At 46.9% G+C, this 17,969-nt stretch overlaps 1 protein-coding gene across 1 annotated transcript in view; it reads left to right on the top strand.

The window, feature by feature from the left end:
• LOC147124096 (interleukin-6 receptor subunit beta) overlaps positions 1 to 17,969 on the top strand; it is a 132,725-nt gene that overhangs the window by 100,196 nt on the left and 14,560 nt on the right. Inside the window, exon 14 of the mRNA XM_085997442.1 lies at positions 12,323 to 12,404. Within this exon, the coding sequence (XP_085853568.1) occupies positions 12,323 to 12,404 (82 nt within the window). The remainder of the gene's footprint in view (positions 1 to 12,322; positions 12,405 to 17,969) is intronic.

The raw sequence follows: 17,969 nt of genomic DNA, 5'->3' as shown, positions 1-17,969 counted from the left end.
TGGAACTCGCTACCACAGGGAGTGGTTGAAGCGAATAGTATAGATGCACTTAAGGGGAGGCTGGACAAACGTGAGGGAGAAGGGAATCGAGGGTTATGCTGATAGAGTTAGATGAGGAAAGACAGGAGGAGGCTCGAGTGGAGCATAAACACTGGCATGGACTGGTTGGGCTGAATGGCCTGTTTCTGTGCCGTATATCCTACGTATGTAAAGGGTACAATCCTAAAGGGGGAGCATGAACAGAGAGTATATGTGCACAAATTGTTGAAGGTGGCAGGGCAGGTTGAGAAAGCGGTTAAAAAAGCATACAGGATCCTGGGCTTCATAAATAGAGGCTATGGGCTCGATTTTGCCAGGCCCGAGGAGGCGGGATTGGAGGCGTGTGAGGTGGTAAAAGCGCAAAAAATGGTGGGCGGGCCCAATCCCACCTCCAAGCAATTTTCCCAAATGCGTGTTTTCTGACCCCGTTTCCATCTCGCCTTAAGGCCCTTAACAACCACTTAATTGCCTCTATAATCCCATTTTGAGAGGCTTTTCTGATTTTACCACTTTTTCCACATCCTCTACGCCTCCTCTGGAACACGCCAGTGAATCCTGGCAGCCTCACAAGTGGATTGCTTACTAACAGCTGTAGCTCCACCATTAAAAAGGAGTTTTCAGCAATCATCATTTGCAGGTGGCAGAACTTTGTTGTCTCAGGTCTGGGGTAACTTTTAGCAGGCATACCCATTGTTGTGGAAGTTTGGAGCCTGACACCCATCTCCAGTGTGACCTCCTGGGAAACCCCTCTCGCCACCTTGACTGAGCGCTTCCTCCACTGACGCATATACCAGAAGCATGGGAACCATTTATTTCCTTTCTTCCTGGATATCAGATTCGGACGAAGACCAGCCGTGGCAGCAGCAGAACCATGAACAACAGCAGCACCAACAGCAGCAGCAACAGGAGCGCCAAGCTGCTGCTCACCCACCTGAAGCTGCACAGGCCAGAAGGCGTCAGCGCGCGACCACATTGCTGCCCGGGATGCAAGGGACGCACCCATCTTGGCCAGATTTGCTTAGCCTGCACAATCAAACACTTTTGCCTTGCACCTTCTGATCAGACCATCGACAATGGCCAAGAACCTGCGGATTCCTATTACTCTGACCACCATACTGACAATTGCAAGTCGCCCTAAGCCCTCAATGTGGAAGTCCCATTAGCGAAATGACACATGCCACAACTGCAACAGTTTGCCATCAGAATTATTTATGACAATAAGCAACTGATGGCTTTTCAAAATTAAGCACATTACACCCAAGTGACTACCCTTGTGACTACTTGTGCATTATCTTCCTCTTACACGTGCTCGTACTTGGTGCTTCCCCTGTGGTTTCAGCAGATGTGGAGGCCCCTTGCTCACTTTCTTGCTGCTCCTGTCTCGACACCTTTGGCGAGTGTCCTCTGGGGTTGCGAAACTGTGAGGGCTCAGCAACAGTCTGCTGCTCATGTGGCTGTGCAGGGATTGAGACACCGATCTCAGCTGGGTGGGGACTCTGGTGGGGCTCTGACCGAGGGCTCTGCAGTGGTATGGTCGTGTGAGCGCTTGGAGAGGAGCCCCAACTTCCTTGTTGTATGCCACCAACATCCCTCTCATGGGTCAGCCCCACTTCAGAGCTAGCAAGTGGCTGGACAGTACCTTGCTGCACTGCAGGGGAGCCATGAGTACCCGTTTCTGCACTGTAAGTCCTACTCCTGTGGACTTGGATGAAGGTCTGGTTTGTTTGCTCAGTAGCTGACCATCGCGCCTCAAGAGATGTCAGTCTATTCTGAACAATTACCATGTTTTCCATACCCTGGCGACTAAGCTCCTCCATGGATATAGCCATCCTCTCCTCTACCATAGCCATCCTCTCCTCTACGGTAGCCAGCCTTACCATGGAGGTAGCCATCCTTTCCAAGGAGGTTGCCATCCTTTCCATGGTGATGCGTTCATGCGCCAACGCCTCCACTAAGGCTCTGCTCATGTTAGCGATGGACTCCTCCATTCGCTCTACACTCGCAGCGATCCTGGAGACAAAACCTGCCAGAGACTCCTGCACCTGTTCCTGGAGTTCCAGCATCGCTCTCCTTCTGGATGGACCTGGAGGCACAGGGTCGACATGCAGCGGAGCCGAGCTGGGAGCGTCCTCTCCACTGCGACGAGGACTCTCCACTGCTGTCCTTGTCTCCACCATCTGCTGTTGATCACTTGTGAGCTGTGATACACCAGGTGACAACTCTACTCTATGTCCCGAAGATCCCACCGAGGTGTGAGTGTCTGCACTGGTGCAGGGTATGCTTAATTCTGCTGACGGAGCGCCCTCAGAGGTTGCAGCTTCACAGAATCACAGAATCACAGAAACCCCACAGTGCAGATAGAGGCCATTTCGGCCCATCGAGCCTGCACCGACACATATCCCACCCGATCCCCGTAACCCCTACACCAACACATATCCCACCCTATCCCCGTAACCCCACGTATTTAATCCCCCTAACACTAAGGGTCAATTTATCATAGCCAATCAACCTAACCCGCACATCTTTGGACTGTGGGAGGAAACCGGAGCACCCGGAGAAAACCCACGCAAACACGGGGAGAATGTGCAAACTCCACACAGACAGTCACCCGAGGCCGGATTTGAACCCGGGTCCCTGGCGCTGTGAGGCAACAGTGCTAACCACTATGCCACCGTGCTTCCTCTGAGGAGTCTGGAAGCTCAGGCTCTTCCTCCTGTACAGTGGGGACGGGGGCTGTCGATGGTCCTGTGGGGGAGTAAAGGAAAGAGTTAGAGATGTAAGGTAAAGTTTGCATGCATATTGAATTGTGCAGATGATCATAAGTCAATCTGTTAGAGCATCAGAATCATTATCAGCCACTCATGCAATGTCAATGAGAGAGATGCCAAACTATTCTGTCACCAGCTTGCTGTGCTGCGCCCACCTGTCCGTCCCCCACTTGGGAATCCGCCTCGATCCCGGCAATTTCCAGGGCCGCCTCCTCTGAGGAGGTGAGCTGGGCTACTGAGGGTGGCCCCCCTCCTGTCCTCGCTCTATTCCTCTTATTGTGGGCTCTCTTTTCCTGCAATGAGGGACACAAGTGGAGTTTGAGTGAGAATGAAGGAGTGAGTGTAGATAATCCATAGCATAGATGCTTAGAAGAAGACAAAGGACCCTCCCTGTGTGCTGTAAGTTGTTGTCATTGCGTCACAGTGATAGAAACATAGAAACATAGACATAGAAGATAGGAGCAGGAGTAGGCCATTTGGCCCCTCGAGCCTGCTCCGCCATTCAATGTGATCATGGCTGATCATCCAAATTCAGTACCTGCTTTCTCCCCATACCCCTTGATCCCTTTAGCCTTAAGAAATATATCCAACTTCTTGAATATATTTAATGAATTGGCCTCTACTGCCTTCTATGGTAGAGAATTCCACAGGTTCACCACTCTCAGGGTGAAGAAATTCCTCCTCATTTCTGTCCTAAATGGCCTACCCCTTATCCTAAGACTGTGACCCCTGGTTCTGGACTCCCCGACCATCGGGAACATCCTTCCTGCATCTAGTCTGTCCAGTCCTGTTAGAATTTTATAAGTTTCAATGAGATCCCCTCTCATTCTTCTAAACTCCAGCGAGTACAAGCCCAATCGACCCAATCTCTCCTCATACGTCATTCCTGCCATCCCAGGTATCAGCCTGGTGAATCTTCGCTGAACTCCTTCCATGGCAAGAACATCCTTCCTCAGATAAGGCGACCAAAACTGCACACAATACTCAAGATGTGGTCTCACCAAGGCCCTGTATAACTGCAGCAAGACATCATTGTTCCTGTACTCAAACCCTCTCGCTACGAAGGTCAACATACTATTTGCCTTCTTAACCACCTGCTGCACCTGCATGCTTACCTTCAGCGACTGGTGCACAAGGACACCCAGGTCTCGTTGCACTTCCCCTTCTCCCAATCTATTGCCATTCAGATAATAATCTGCCTTCCTGTTTTTGCCACCAAAGTGGATAACCTCACATTTATCCACGTTATATTGCATCTGCCATGCTTTTGCCCAATCACCCAACCTGTCCAAATCATCCTGGATTTTCTCGGCATCGTCCTCACAGCACACACGCCCACCCAGCTTTGTGTCGTCTGCAAATTTGGAGATATTACATCTAGTTCCCTTGTCTAGATCATTAATATATATTGTGAATAGCTGGGGTCCAAGGACCAATCCCTGCGGTACCCCACTAGTCACTGCCTGCCACTCGGAAAAAGACCCATTTATTCCAACTCTTTGCTTTCTGTCTGCCAACCAGTTCTCTATCCAAGTCAATACCTTGCCCCCAATCCCATGTGCCCTAACTTTACACGCTAATCTCTTCTGCGGGACCTTATCGAAAGCCTTCTGAAAGTCCAAATACACCACATCCACTGGTTCTCCCTTTACCTATTCTACCAGTTACATCCTCAAAAAATTCCAGTAGATTAGTCAAGCACGATTTACCTTTTGCAAATCCATGTTGACTTTGTCCGATCCTGTTACTGTTTTCCAAGTGCTCTGCTATTACATCTTTTATAATGGACTCTAGCATTTTCCCCACTACTGATGTCAGGCTTACCAGTCTGTAATTCCCCATTTTCTCTCTACCACCTTTTTTGAATAGTGGGGTAACATTAGCTACCCTCCAATCCATGGGTACTGTTCCAGATTCCATCGAATGTTGGAAGATGATCAGCAATGCATCTACTATTTCTAGGGCCACTTCCTTAAGTACACTAGGATGTAGATTATCAGGCCCTGGGGATTTATTGGCCTTCAATCCCATCAATTTCCCTAACACCATTTCCCTACAAATACTGATTTCTTTCAGTTCCTCCCTTTCATCAGACCCTATGTTCCCCAACATCTCTGGGAGGTTATTTGTGTCCTCCTTTGTGGAGACAGAACCAAAATATGTACAAGGTGTTCCATTTCTTTGTTCCCCATTATAAATTCCCCTGATTCTGACTGCAAGGGACTTACGCTTGACTTCACCAATCTTTTTCTCTTCACATATCTATAAAAGCTTTTAGTCAGTTTTTATGTTCCCTGAAAGCTTACTCTCATATTCTATTTTCCCTTTCTTAATTAATCGCTTTGTCCTCCTTTGTTGAACCCTAAACTGCTCCCAATTCTCAGGTTTACTGCTTTTTCTGGCCAATTTATATGTCCTCTCCTTGGATCTTATGCTATCCCTAATTTCCCTTGTTAGCCACGGTTGAGTCACCTTTTTTATTTTTTGTTTTGTTTATATGCCAAACTGGGATGAACAAACTCTGTAGTTCATCCAGGCGGTCTTTGAATGTTTGCCATTGCCTATCCACCGTCAACCCTTTGAGTGACATTCCCCAATCACTCCTACCCAACTCGCGCCTCAGACCAACGTAGTTTCCTTTATTTAAATTTAGGACCCTAGTCTCAGAGTCGACTACTTCATTCTCCATCTTAATGAAGAATTTGATCATATTATGACCGCTCCGACCCAAGGGGCCTTGTACAACAAGATTGCTAATTAATCCTTTCTCGTTACATAATACCCAGTCTAAGATGGCCTGATCTCTGGTTGGTTCCTCGACATATTGGTCCAGGAAACCATCCCGTAAACACTCCAGGAATTCCTCCTCCACAGTATTGTTACTAATTTGGTTAGCCCAATCTATATGTAGATTAAAGTCACCCACGATGACTGCTGTGCCCTTATTGCAGGCTTCTCTAATTTCCATTTTAATGCCATCCCCAACCTCCGCATTACTGTTTGGAGGTCTATATACCACTCCCACTAATGTTTTCTGCCCCTTGGTATTTCTCAGTTCTACCCATACAGATTCCACATCATCAGAGCTAATATCCTTCCTTACAATTGTGTTAATCCCTTATTTAACCAGCAATGCTACCCCATCTCCCTTTCCTTTTTGCCTATCTTTCCTGAATATTGAATACTCCTGGATGTTGAGTTCCCAGCCTTGGCCACCCTGGTGCCATGTTTCCGTAATCCCAATCAAATCATATTCGTTTACTTCTATTTGTGCAGCTAATTCATCCACCTTATTACGAATGCTCTTCGCATTAAGACACAAAGCCTTCAGGCTTTTTTTTTCACGCTCTTAGACCTATTAGAATTATTATTTACTGTGGCCATGTTTGATTTAAACCGTTGATTTCTCTGACTGCCACTTTTGTTTTTCTCCTTCCTATCTTTTGCTTTTATCCTTGCTTCCCTTTCCTCTGTCCCCCTGCTCAGGTTCCCAACCCCCTGCCATTTTAGTTTAAACCCTCCCCCAGAACACTAGCAAACACTCCCCCTAGGACATCGGCCCTGGCCCTGCCCAGGTGCAAACTGTCCGGTTTGAACTGGTCCCACCTCCCCCAGAACCGGTTCCAATGTCCCAGGAATTTGAATCCCTCCCCCTTGCACCATTCCTCTAGTCACGTATTCATCTGAAATATCCTTCTCTACTCTGAATAGCACGTGGCACTGGTAGCAATCCTGAGATTACTACCTTTGAGGTCCTATTTTTTAATTTACCTCCTGACTCCCTATATTCAGGTTTTAGGACCTCATCCCGCTTTTTACCTATATTGTTGGTACCTATATGCACCACGACAACTGGCTGTTCACCCTCCCCTTCCAAGATGTTCTGCAGCCGCTCTGAGACATCCTTGACCCTTGCACCAGGGAGGCAACACACCATCCTGGAGTCTCGTTTGCGGCCGCAGAAACGCCTATCTATTCCCCTTACAATAGAATCCCCTATTACTATAGCTCTACCCCTCTTTTTCCTCCCGTCCTGTGCAGCAGAGCCACCCCTGGTGCCAGGAAGTTGGCTGCTGCTGCCTTCCTCTGATAAGCCATCCCCCCCAACAGTACTCAAAGTGGTGTATCTGTTTGAGAGGGGGATGTCCACAGGGGACCCCTGCACTACCTGCCTGTGCCTAGTACTCTGTCTGTTGGTCACCCATTCCCTTTCTGCCTGTCCAACCTTTGCCTGCGGTGTGACCAACTGATGAAACGTGATATCCACGACGTCCTCAGCCTCGCGAATGGTCCAGTATGTATCCAATCATAGCTCCAGCACCGCAATGCGGTCTGCCAGTAGCTGCAGCTGGACACACTTCCTGCACACATAGTTGTCAGGGACACAGGAAGTGTCCCTGAGTTCCCACATAGCGCAGGAGGAGCATACCATATGGCTGGGCTGTCCTGCCATGACTTACCCTTTAATTAATTGCAATTAAATTAAATCAAATCAATCCCACCAATTACACCACAGTTAAATGGTATATTTAAGGGCCCTTGTTTATAAACAGTCCCCGCTACACCACAGAGACTTTAGAAACTATAAACCACAGAGTTAAAGTTTATAAAGAGAGAAATACTCACCAACCAATCACTTACCTGCTTTCTGGTGACGTCACACTTCGATTACTTTTTACTTCTCTCCCTCTCTGAGATTGGAGATTAGTAAACCTACCTGAGCCTCTGGGGCCTTTTTATATCACCGCCACCGCCGAGATTTCTCCCGCCGCCGCCGCTGACGCTCTGAGGCCTACCTGAGCCTCTGGGGCCTCTTTATATCACCGCCACCGCCGAGATTTCTCCCGCTGATGCTCTGAGGCCTAACTGAGCCTCTGGGGCCTCTTTATATCACCGCCACCACCGAGATTTCTCCCGCCGCCGCCGCTGACGCTCTGAGGGAGTGTGAGGGCTGCATGGTCGAATAGTTAAGTGAATGTGACCATAGAGAGAGAGGGAATGGGTAAGGGTGCAGGGATGTCAGTGTCAAGTGGAATGTGGAGGAAGAGGTTGGCAAAGCAGAGTGCTGATGAGTAGAGGCGATGGGGATGAGATTGAGGGTGATGAGAAAGTCATACTCACTTTTCCTGTGCGGAGAAGATCATGAAACCTCTTCTTGCACTGCAGCCATGTTCTGCGGCACATAGAGATGGCATTGACATCCTGGGCCATTTGCAGCCACACAGCTTTAGTCTGTTGTGGTAGCTTTTTTCTCCCTGAGGAAGGGAAGAGCACCTCCTTATTAGATCTTGCTCCCTGCACCAGAGCTTGGAGGGAGGGCTCATCAAAGCGAGGTGCACACTTTTGCTTGCTGGTGGACATGGTCAGTAAATGAAGTCCTTCATACAATGTCCAAAGCGTTTCCAGTCTCCAGAAGAAGCAAGACTGCTTGCAGGCCTTAAATCCAGCAGCACTGATGATGTCATTGGAGGCGATTTTCAGGATGGAAAGACTAATTGGGCCAGGGGTTCCCACATGCTGGAAATCAAGGGCCCAATTAGGGGAAAATCGCACTTTTTTCCCACTTCACATCGGAGTCGGGGTCCTGACACGAAAACCACCTGACACACCCCAGCCCGACCCCAATGGCAAAATCCAGCCCATAGAGTACAAAAGCAAGGAAATTATGATGAACCTTTATAAATTCTGGTCCGACCTCAACTGGAGTATTGTGTCCAATTCTGAGCACCGCACTTTAGGAAGGGTGTGAAGGCCTTAGAGAGGGTGCAGAAAAGATTTACAAGAATGGTTCCAGGGATGAATGACTTCAGTTATGTGGATAGACTGGAGAAGCTGGGGTTGTTCTCCTTAGATCAGAGAAGGTTGAGAGGAGATTTGATAGAGGTGTTCAAAATCATGAGGGGTCTGGACAGAGTAGATAAAGAGAAACTGTTCCCATTGGCGGAAGGATCAAGAACCAGAGGACACAGTTGAAGTGATTGGCAGCAGAACCAAAGGCGATATGAGGAAAAACTTTTTACACAGCGAGTGGTTAGGACCTGGAATGCACTGCCTGAAAGGGTGGTGGAGGCAGCTTCAATCATGGCTTTCAAAAGGGAATTGGATAAGTACCTGAAGGAAAAAAATTTGCATGGCTACGGGGCAAGGGCGGGGGAGTGGGACTAGCTGAAGTGCTCTTGCAGAGAACCGGCACGGGCTCGACAGGCTGAATGTCTTCCTTCTGTGCTGTAACCATTCAACGATTCATTGCATCTTGTTGTTAAGTGCTAGGCACTGTCAAATATCAACACACAGATTGGAATAAACAGTTAACCTATGACAAGAATTTATTTTGATCATTTAGATAGTGACACTCCTCATTATTATGCAGCAGATTAGATTGTTTATATCATTCATACTTAATAGGACTTACACTTAATAGCGCTTAAAAGCTTACAGAAATGGATATGAACTATGAGGATGTTTCCTTATGAAGACTACTGTGTTTGGGTAAATTAAACTTAAGTAATACAGAAACATCACAAAAGCAGCTCAAAGCTAATCAGCAATGGTTTAAAGTTTTATGAATGTTAGATTCTGTTCTTAACTGCCTAAACAGAGGACAGTGATACTGAGAAACAATGGCCCATTGTAGCACTGTGGAGCAAGGGACTACCCAAGATAGTGAGAGGCAGGTAGACTACAAGGATAGGAGAGTGGTAGTAGTGGGAAATTCTATAGTCAAGGCTATAAACACCCGTTTTTGCAGTTATGACCAAGAGTCCCAAATGGTGTGTTGCCTTCCTGGTGCCAGGAATGAAGAACATCACAGAGCAATGGAAAAACTTTTGGAAAGTGAAGGAGAGCAGCCAAAAGTCATGGTACATGTAACCAATAACAGATTGAAGTGCGCTTGAGGTCTTGCAGACAAACTTTAAAAACTGAGGCACTAGATTGAAAAGCAAGACCTCAAGGGTGGCAATCTCCAGCTTGCTTCCGGTACGACAGGTTAAGGAGCGGAAGATTAGGAAGGTCAATGCAAGGCTACAGGGCTGGTGCAGGAGGGAAGGATTCACATTCTTGGGGCACTGAGGCAATTTTTGGAACAAGAGGAAACTATACCAATGGGATAGCCTTCACCCGAACTGAAATGGCACCAATGTCCTCAGTAATTGCGGAGGATTTAAACTGGTGTGGCAGGGGCTGGGGAAAGTCTAGGTTTAAGAGGGAGAGCAGAATTAATAATGCTTTTGGAGTGCAGCGAAGATTCACCAGACTGTTGTGCCCCATTGAAAACGATCATCTCAGTCTATACAAAAGCAAAATACTGCGGATGCTGGAAATCTGAAATAAAAACAGAAAATGCTGGAAACACTCAGCAGGTCAGGCAGCATCTGTGGAGAGAGGAACAGAGTTAACGTTTCAGGTCGTTACTTGTCCCAATCTCTAATCCTAATCACAGCACATCATTTATCCCACTTTTTGAAGGAGTTAATTGGTACAGCATCAACTGTTTTTTAGTCCACGTATCCATTTCTCTGCGGGGGAAATAAGATTTATTCAAATAGCTAGTCTCACTTGAGTCTTGTTAATGTTAAATCTGTGGCTTTTGGTTCTCTGGTGGTTTGCTGAATTTAACTTGTTGCTCTTGTGTCGTTCCTTTGAGCATCCAGCTATGCTTCAGTTAGGAATTGTGATAAAGCTTTTATTTGTAATCGGAACATGTTTCACTTGCTGATTAGGATACTGATAATGTAATGGCCAGTGCCATTGCGCTAAAGAACATGGGGTGCTGGTTCCCCATATTGTTGGGTGGGGAGAACTGACGCATAGCATGCGCTGTGTCCACCAAAATAGCCCCAAAGCATGGTTGGCGCTTAGAGCACGTGTGCAAGCCTCATTAAGGGCCTAGAATATATTTAAGTGAGGCCTATGACCCTTAATGCAGCGGGAGCACCTGAGCTATGTTCTAGTTGCTCAGTGCCTTTTAACAACAGATGCTGAAGGAGAAAACTTTTTTTCTGTGTGGCATTCACCTCGCAGTAGGGGCCAACCAGCTAATCTAAATAAATACTCTAATGTGCAGTCCCCGAGTGAGACTTTCTGTAAGCACTCAGAAATAAATAGTATTCCATATTCATGCTGAATATAGGAGTCAAATAATTAACAAACTCAAGTTAGAGTGACCAGGTGCTTACAGGGTCCAACCATCGTGCAACGGAATTACAGGAACTCGTTCTCTTGGTCACCTGCAAAATAAGAGAGGGGTGGTTGCTAAGAAACCAAGAAATATTCAAGCACGAGAGGCACTGCAGTGAGGCTGATACATGTCTTGAGTTATTAAGAAAGGTTGCAGAAACTTGGGCTTTTCAAGCTAGAAAGGAGACATCTTCGAGATGATTTTATAAAGGTATATAGAATTACACAGAATCTACAAGCAGAAACAGGCCATTTGGCCGAACTAGTCTGTGCCAGTGCTTATACTCCACATGAGCCGCTTCCCACTCTAATGACCTCATCCCACCCTGCCCCTGTGTCCCTCTGTTCCCTTCTCCCTCATGTATGCATCGAGCTGCTCCTTAAATGCAGCAATGCTCTCTGCTTCAACCACTGTTGCAGCAAGTTTAACATTCTCACCACGTATAAGATTGTTAAAGGAGTGGTAACCCCTGAATATTACTGTGAATTAAATCAAATTGTGGCAGTAACACAAGGGGACCCAGGTTCAAACAAGTAAAATGCAATTTTACGACTGATACCAGGGAATTATTCTTCATACAAAGGATGATTAATACATGGAATAAACTTTCAGACAGAATAGTGGAGGCAAAACCTCAGGAATCATTTAAGGAACAATTCAGGGGAATGATAAATTAAAAAAAAAAAAAAAAACGACTTGCATTTCTATAGCGCCTTTCATGAGCTCAGGATGTCCCAAAGCACTTTACAGCCCATGAAGTACTTTTGAAATACAGTCACTGTTGTAATGTAGGAAACGCGCAGCCAATTTGCACACAGCAAGCTCCCACAAACAGCAAAGTGACAATGACCTGATTATTGGCTTTAGTGATGTTGATTGAGCCAGGACACCAAGGATAACTCACTTGCTGGTCTTCAAAGTAGTGCCATGGGATTTTTTACGCCCTCCTGAGAGAGCAGACGGGGCCTCGGTTTAACGTCTCACCCGAAAGACAGATGGGCCAAATGGCCCCTCTTTTCTGTAATTATCTTGTGAATCAAATATTTATTTCTTGAATTGTTTTGTTTGTAATTAATGAGGATTGTTCTTGATTAAATATATTATTTGACTGACTGTGCTTGGTTTTGTTGTTGGGCAACTGTAAGTGATTCTGCCCACACTCCATTTGGAAAATGTGCAGTACAGATTAATCCATGGTCATACAGTGGTGAAAAATGGAAGTGGAATGAGTCGCCTAACAAGATTAATCTGGACAGTGGCATTCTATCACAAACAACTCTATCTGTTGACTGTAGCCATTGTAAAAATCTAACATTGCAAATAACTTTAATTTTAGAATAAAGAAAATGTTTTGGCCGAGTATACCGAATCCTGGAAACAGTCACGCAATCCAGATTATAGGAAAAGGTTCATCAATGGTATGTAACGTTTTTCTGTACCATCATCTATATATATATTGATTATTCACAGAGCAAGGTAAGTGAGCTCTGGCAAACGCTGCCCATCGTCCGTTGCGTAAATAATTTTGGCAGGATTGAGTCTGCACTGAGGAACCCACTGTGGAGGAGGAGGAAAACTGTTGCTTCTGGTGCAGGACTCTCTAGTGCTTGTGATAGCTTAAAGAGGGACATCTGCCACCTGGGCGTTCAGAAGTGTGGGGTCTCTGTTTCCCGGAAATATCTGATGATTGTGGAGAGTGCATCAATTCCTCCCACCCCAATTGATTGCATTAATAGGGGTGGGCCATTTAAATTTTAAACCCACTTTTCTGGCCCTAGACATGCTGGGTGCCAGTAAAATGCTGGTATGATTGTCATCCAATGATGCAAAGGCAGTAATGATAGTAAATGCGACGTACATAGAAGTGACACTGGGAAGGTCAGTACAGGCACATAAAAAGGGCTCCGTTTTCTACCCCTGCTCAACTAACATCAGACTAGTGGTGTTACTCAGGTGGAAAATCTTGCTGTAGCTTTTTCCAGAGTGACTCCCTCGTGATTAGTGGAGTTCTGCTGAGTTTTTAAGGATAATTTTCCTGCAATAATTTGAGTATTAGCAACAAAAATCCCCCTTTATGTCCCTCCCAAACAGAAATATTCTTCAACTGACGGGGGGTGGGGCGAGGAGCGAATCCAGGTCACTGCTAATACTTTGTATGAATGAGAAGCCTGCTCTAATGACAAGCCTGAGTCGACACACTGTGATTTTCCCTCACCCACCCTCTCCTCATTTGTGGAAACTTTTCCTGCTGGTTCAACTGAGACTGGGAATTGGCCCAGCTGGAGAACGTCATGTGTAAACCAACATCCTGTCACTGATGGCACAGTGTATCATGGTGCACTGATGCACTCTTGTCACTTGGCTGCTTATAAGGGTAGATAATATAATACGCATGCTCTGGTAGTACTGGCACTGATGAAGTAATGGGATTAGAGAGTCGCAAGTGGGGATGTTCGCTGATGATTGCACACTGTTCAGCACCATTCGAGACTCGTCAGATATTGACGCAGTCCGTGTCCATATGCAGCAAGACCTGGACAACATTCAGACTTGGGCTGACAAGTGGCAAGTAACATTCGCACCACACAAGTGCCAGGCAATGACCATCTCCAACAAGCGAGATTCTAACCATCTCCCCTTGACATTCAATGGCATTACCATCGCTGAATCCCCCACTATCAACATCCTGGGGGTTACCATTGATCAGAAACTGAACTGGACCAGCCATATAAATACTGTGGCTACAAGAGCAGGCCAGAGGCTGGGAATTCTGCGGCAAGTGTCTCACCTCCTGACTCCCCAAAGCCTTTCCACCGTCTACAAGGCACAAGTCAGGAGTGTGATGGAATACTCTCCACTTGCCTGGATGAGTGCAGCTCCAACAACACTCAAGAAGCTCGACACCATTCAGGATAAAGCAGCCCGCTTGATTGGCACTCCATCCACCACCTTCAACATTCACTCCCTCCACCACCGGCGCACTGTGGCTGCAGTGTGTACCATCTACAAGATGCACTGCAGCAACTCGCCAAAGCTCCTTCAACAGCACCTTCCAAACCCGCGACCTCTACCACTTAGAAGGACAAGGGCAGCAGACGCATGGGAACATCACCACCTACAAGTTCCCCTCCAAGCCACACACCATCCTGACTTGGACCTGTATCGCCGTTCCTTCACTGTCGCTGGGCCAAAATCCTGGAACTCCCTTCCTAACAGCATTGTGGGTGTACCTACACCATATGGACGGCAGCGGTTCAAGAAGGCGGCTCACCACCATCTTCTCAAGGGCAATTAGGGATGGGCACTAAATGCAGGCCTAGCCAGCGACGCCCACATCCCATCAATGAATTTTTTGAAAAGCAGGCCTAAGGCCAGTTGCTTGCCTGCCTGGTGCACACAGCAAGCCATTTAGTGGTAATTCCATCCCAGAGACTACTCTGCCTTTTGTGCTGTATTGTCATTCATGTCTTTAAAAAATGTTAATAACTTGCTGTTTTTTTGCTGGGAATGAGCTGAAGTCATTGAATGCCCCTTTAAAATCCATTTGGGATATTGCAGTCTTAAAGGGGAATTTCTATATCAGCTTTACAATTTTCTTTCCGACATACTCATTGGAGATTGAGTTTTCTTGTATTTTATTTGTAGCATTTGCTGTTGGTTTCGCTTGTGGTGTACTTGGTGTATTTTTGGCATTCATTTGCAGCTGTCTGTTTTTCCATCTGTGGTTGTCTGCTGCAATTTTTGAAGTTTGGCATCTCGCTGCGTCTATCCTTCTATTTCAACAACAGCAACAACTTGCATTGATATAGCGCCTTTAATGTCGTCAAACGTTCCAAGGCGCTTCACAGGAGCATCATCAAACAAAGTTTCCTGGTTATAAAGAAAGAAGAGGAGGATCTGAAGAGACATGAGAAGAAGGTGTATTTACACCTGAGGTGGTCTTATCGCACCCATCCTTACCTAAACTGTGTGTATAGAACAAGGTGCCCCTATCTCGACATGTCTGAGGAAATCTGCCTTCACCACTTAAGATTCACCAGGGAGGCAGTCGTAGAAACATGCTGCCTCCTAATGTCAGTCCTTCAGGCAAATTCCTGGGCAGGATCAGCTCTGCCAAAATCATAAAGCAAGTGATAGATGTTATATATGCCAGGGCTAACTCCTTCATTACTTTCTGCATGGAAGGTAGCCAGCAGTACAACAGAACCCGGCATTTTTACTGTATTGATGGCCCACATGAGGCATTTTGGGCTCAGCATCCTGCTTCTCCTTGGCCAACACCACCTGTTCTTTCCCACAGGTGCACTGTAACTCACCCAGTGCTAACTCCGGAAGCTTACTGATTGCATTTTTAGGGTGCGCTGTTCGTTGCAAACTTTGATGAAAGGAACACAGGGTGCTGTGCGGTGCTGCCTTGTTCTGGCATATTGAGAGTGCTGACAGGCTGCTCTTCTCGGTCTACCATAACAGAAAAGGAACAACATTTTGACTGCAAGCCTTCAAGCAGAGCTCGCCTTGCAATGTACTTGGTGAGATGTTTGTCTGGTTGTGCGTGTGACTGTGCGGTAGTGAGTTCAACGAGGGACAAGACAACAGCTTTATGCTATGAGCACTGAGCTTGGGGAGGCCTGCAGCTTCACCTTTCCCAACTACCTCCATGCTCTTATGTGCAAAGATGAACAAGGTAGCTTCCTCCAAAGGAGTTAAGGGCTTGTGATCCTGAGTCCTTCTCCAGATCGGATCTGTTCCCTTCAGTGTGCAAGTAGAAGCAGAAGGTGCTACATTAATGAGTATTGCTGTGATTGGAGGAGAGAAATGGAAAGCAGAGATGGCAAGATTTGCTCGTGCTGGGGTACAGTAGAGTGGGGCAGATTGTAACAAAACTGTGAATGTGAGTCTTACCTTGGTAACTCTGGTCAGGTCACTGGATTTCTTCTACATTGTGCTGGCTGCTCGTCTTTAATCTGAAAATGAGGCACGCACCTCAAAATGACTCATGCCTCATCAGTGGGTTCGGACAGGTATAGCAGATGCCCTACCCACTTTGTGCTCATTTTGGGCACTAGTTGAAAATCTACCCCACTGGTGCAAGCTGAATCTGTAATAGTTGTTAGAAGAAAAGTGTATAAATATATATGGGAATGGAACTAAGTGAATAACTCTTAGAGAGCCTGCATAAACACGATAGGTTGAATCGGCTGTGTCTATGCTGTAAAGTTCTATGATTCTATGGCCACCTTAAGACAGAGAGCTGGATTGTCATGAGGGAGGCAGGTTGGGGGTGACGAGGGCTCCGATGCGGGCAGGAAACCCAGGAGAACTGGTTTCCTGCAGGCCCTGCCGACTTTAATGGCAGGGCCTGATTTGCATCTGAAGCCTCTGTTTCCCGCCCACAGCCAGCCAGATGGTAAGGCCTAAGGGGCACCGGGGGATGGTGGGGAGGTGAGGATGATCGTGACCATTGAGAGACGGTGGGGGGAGGGGGGGCGAGAGGTGAGGACAGTTGCGGTCTCCGGGGGACCGGGCGGGTGCGGGGGGGCTGGGGGGGAGGTGAGGGCGATCGCGGACGGTCACCGGAGGATCATGGCCGGCCATCATCGGGGGGAAGGGGGAAGGAGGATCAGATCTGGGCCAGCCACCAGAGGATCATGGCCTACCTCAGGTTGTTCGGTGGGGTGGGGGGGCCGAGAAGGTGATCAGAGGCCTCGTGAAGGGGTCTCTGATTGCGGGGGGTGGGCTAGGCAGGGACCCTGGAGGTAGGTATAAAGGCACTTACCTCCTGGATCCAGCAGTCCCCGCCTTGCTGTAACTGCCAGGTTTTACAAAGTGTGTAAAACCCATCCACATACAGTTAAAACAAAATGGAGGTTAAAGAAGAGGCTTCCAGCCTCAATGTAATATTTAAATAGACGTCCCGCCTCCAGGCAGCGGTTTGGCTGCCCGTCCCATCCTGTCCCCCCCGTTAAAACCAGAAGTGGGCAGGTTGGAGGCGGGTTCAGGTCAGGATTCCGATTTTTAACAATTTCACTACCCCCACGCTCCAAACTCGCCCTTTTTTTTCAGGTACAAATTCTCCCCAGAATGTCTCAAACCCTGGCACTAATGTCTGCTTGCAGCAACAGGGTTGCTAGATTGTATTAAAAGGCCTCAACATGTCCAGGTGTAAGTGAGACAGACCTCAAGTACTGAAAACCTTAATACACAGAACACCTTACAGTCTGTGTTACATAGTTATGTTGGGACTACATTGTACAAGTGTACTAACACTCAAATCAAGTGTAGCAGCACTACGATGCTGGGAAAGTAGTGCGCAGGCGCCGCACAGCACTTGAAAATATCACCCCGCACCATGCGGCAGGCAGCCATTACAACACAAATAAAACAGTAGTTATAATTACAAACTACCAAGTCCAGAGTCGTCTTTACAAAGCACTACGAGCGCTAGAAGACATAACATGGTGGCAGCGGTATAAGTGAGTAAAACTTACGCAAATAAAAAACGATATCGGATTGAAGAAAGAAATTTAAAAGTAAACTCTGCAGCGTTGTAACCGCGAATTGTACGGGCAGCTAAAATGGCGGTGTCCAATGCACTGACCGCGAATATGCTCCCCATCATGAACTGGGAAGCCGACAATATCGTGGAAGCTTTCCGGAAATTTAAGCAAAAATGCGAGCTTACATTTAAAAGTTTCCTGAAAGGCTCCTCCGACGAGGAAAAAGTCAGCTACATTCTACTGTGGGCGGGAGAAAAAGGCTTAGATCTCTATAACAGCTGGAGTTTATCCGAAGAGGATAAAACGAACCCTACGGAGATTTATGAAAAGTTCAGTAACCATCTCGAGCCTAAATCAAACCACCGCATACACAGGTATAAATTCCAAAGCTTAAGACAGGAACCTGGTGAAACGGCTGACAATTTCCTGACGAGATTAAAAAACGAAGCTGTGGTGTATGTGCCTTTAAGAGCCCCAGGTGTGCTG

This window comes from Somniosus microcephalus, chromosome 1, assembly GCF_052327205.1.
Source record: "Somniosus microcephalus isolate GS21.2 chromosome 1, FLI_Smic_1.0, whole genome shotgun sequence".
Taxonomy (NCBI): domain Eukaryota; kingdom Metazoa; phylum Chordata; class Chondrichthyes; order Squaliformes; family Somniosidae; genus Somniosus; species Somniosus microcephalus.
The sequence above is the reverse complement of the archived record's forward strand: the minus strand, read 5'-3'. Positions and strand labels throughout refer to the sequence as shown.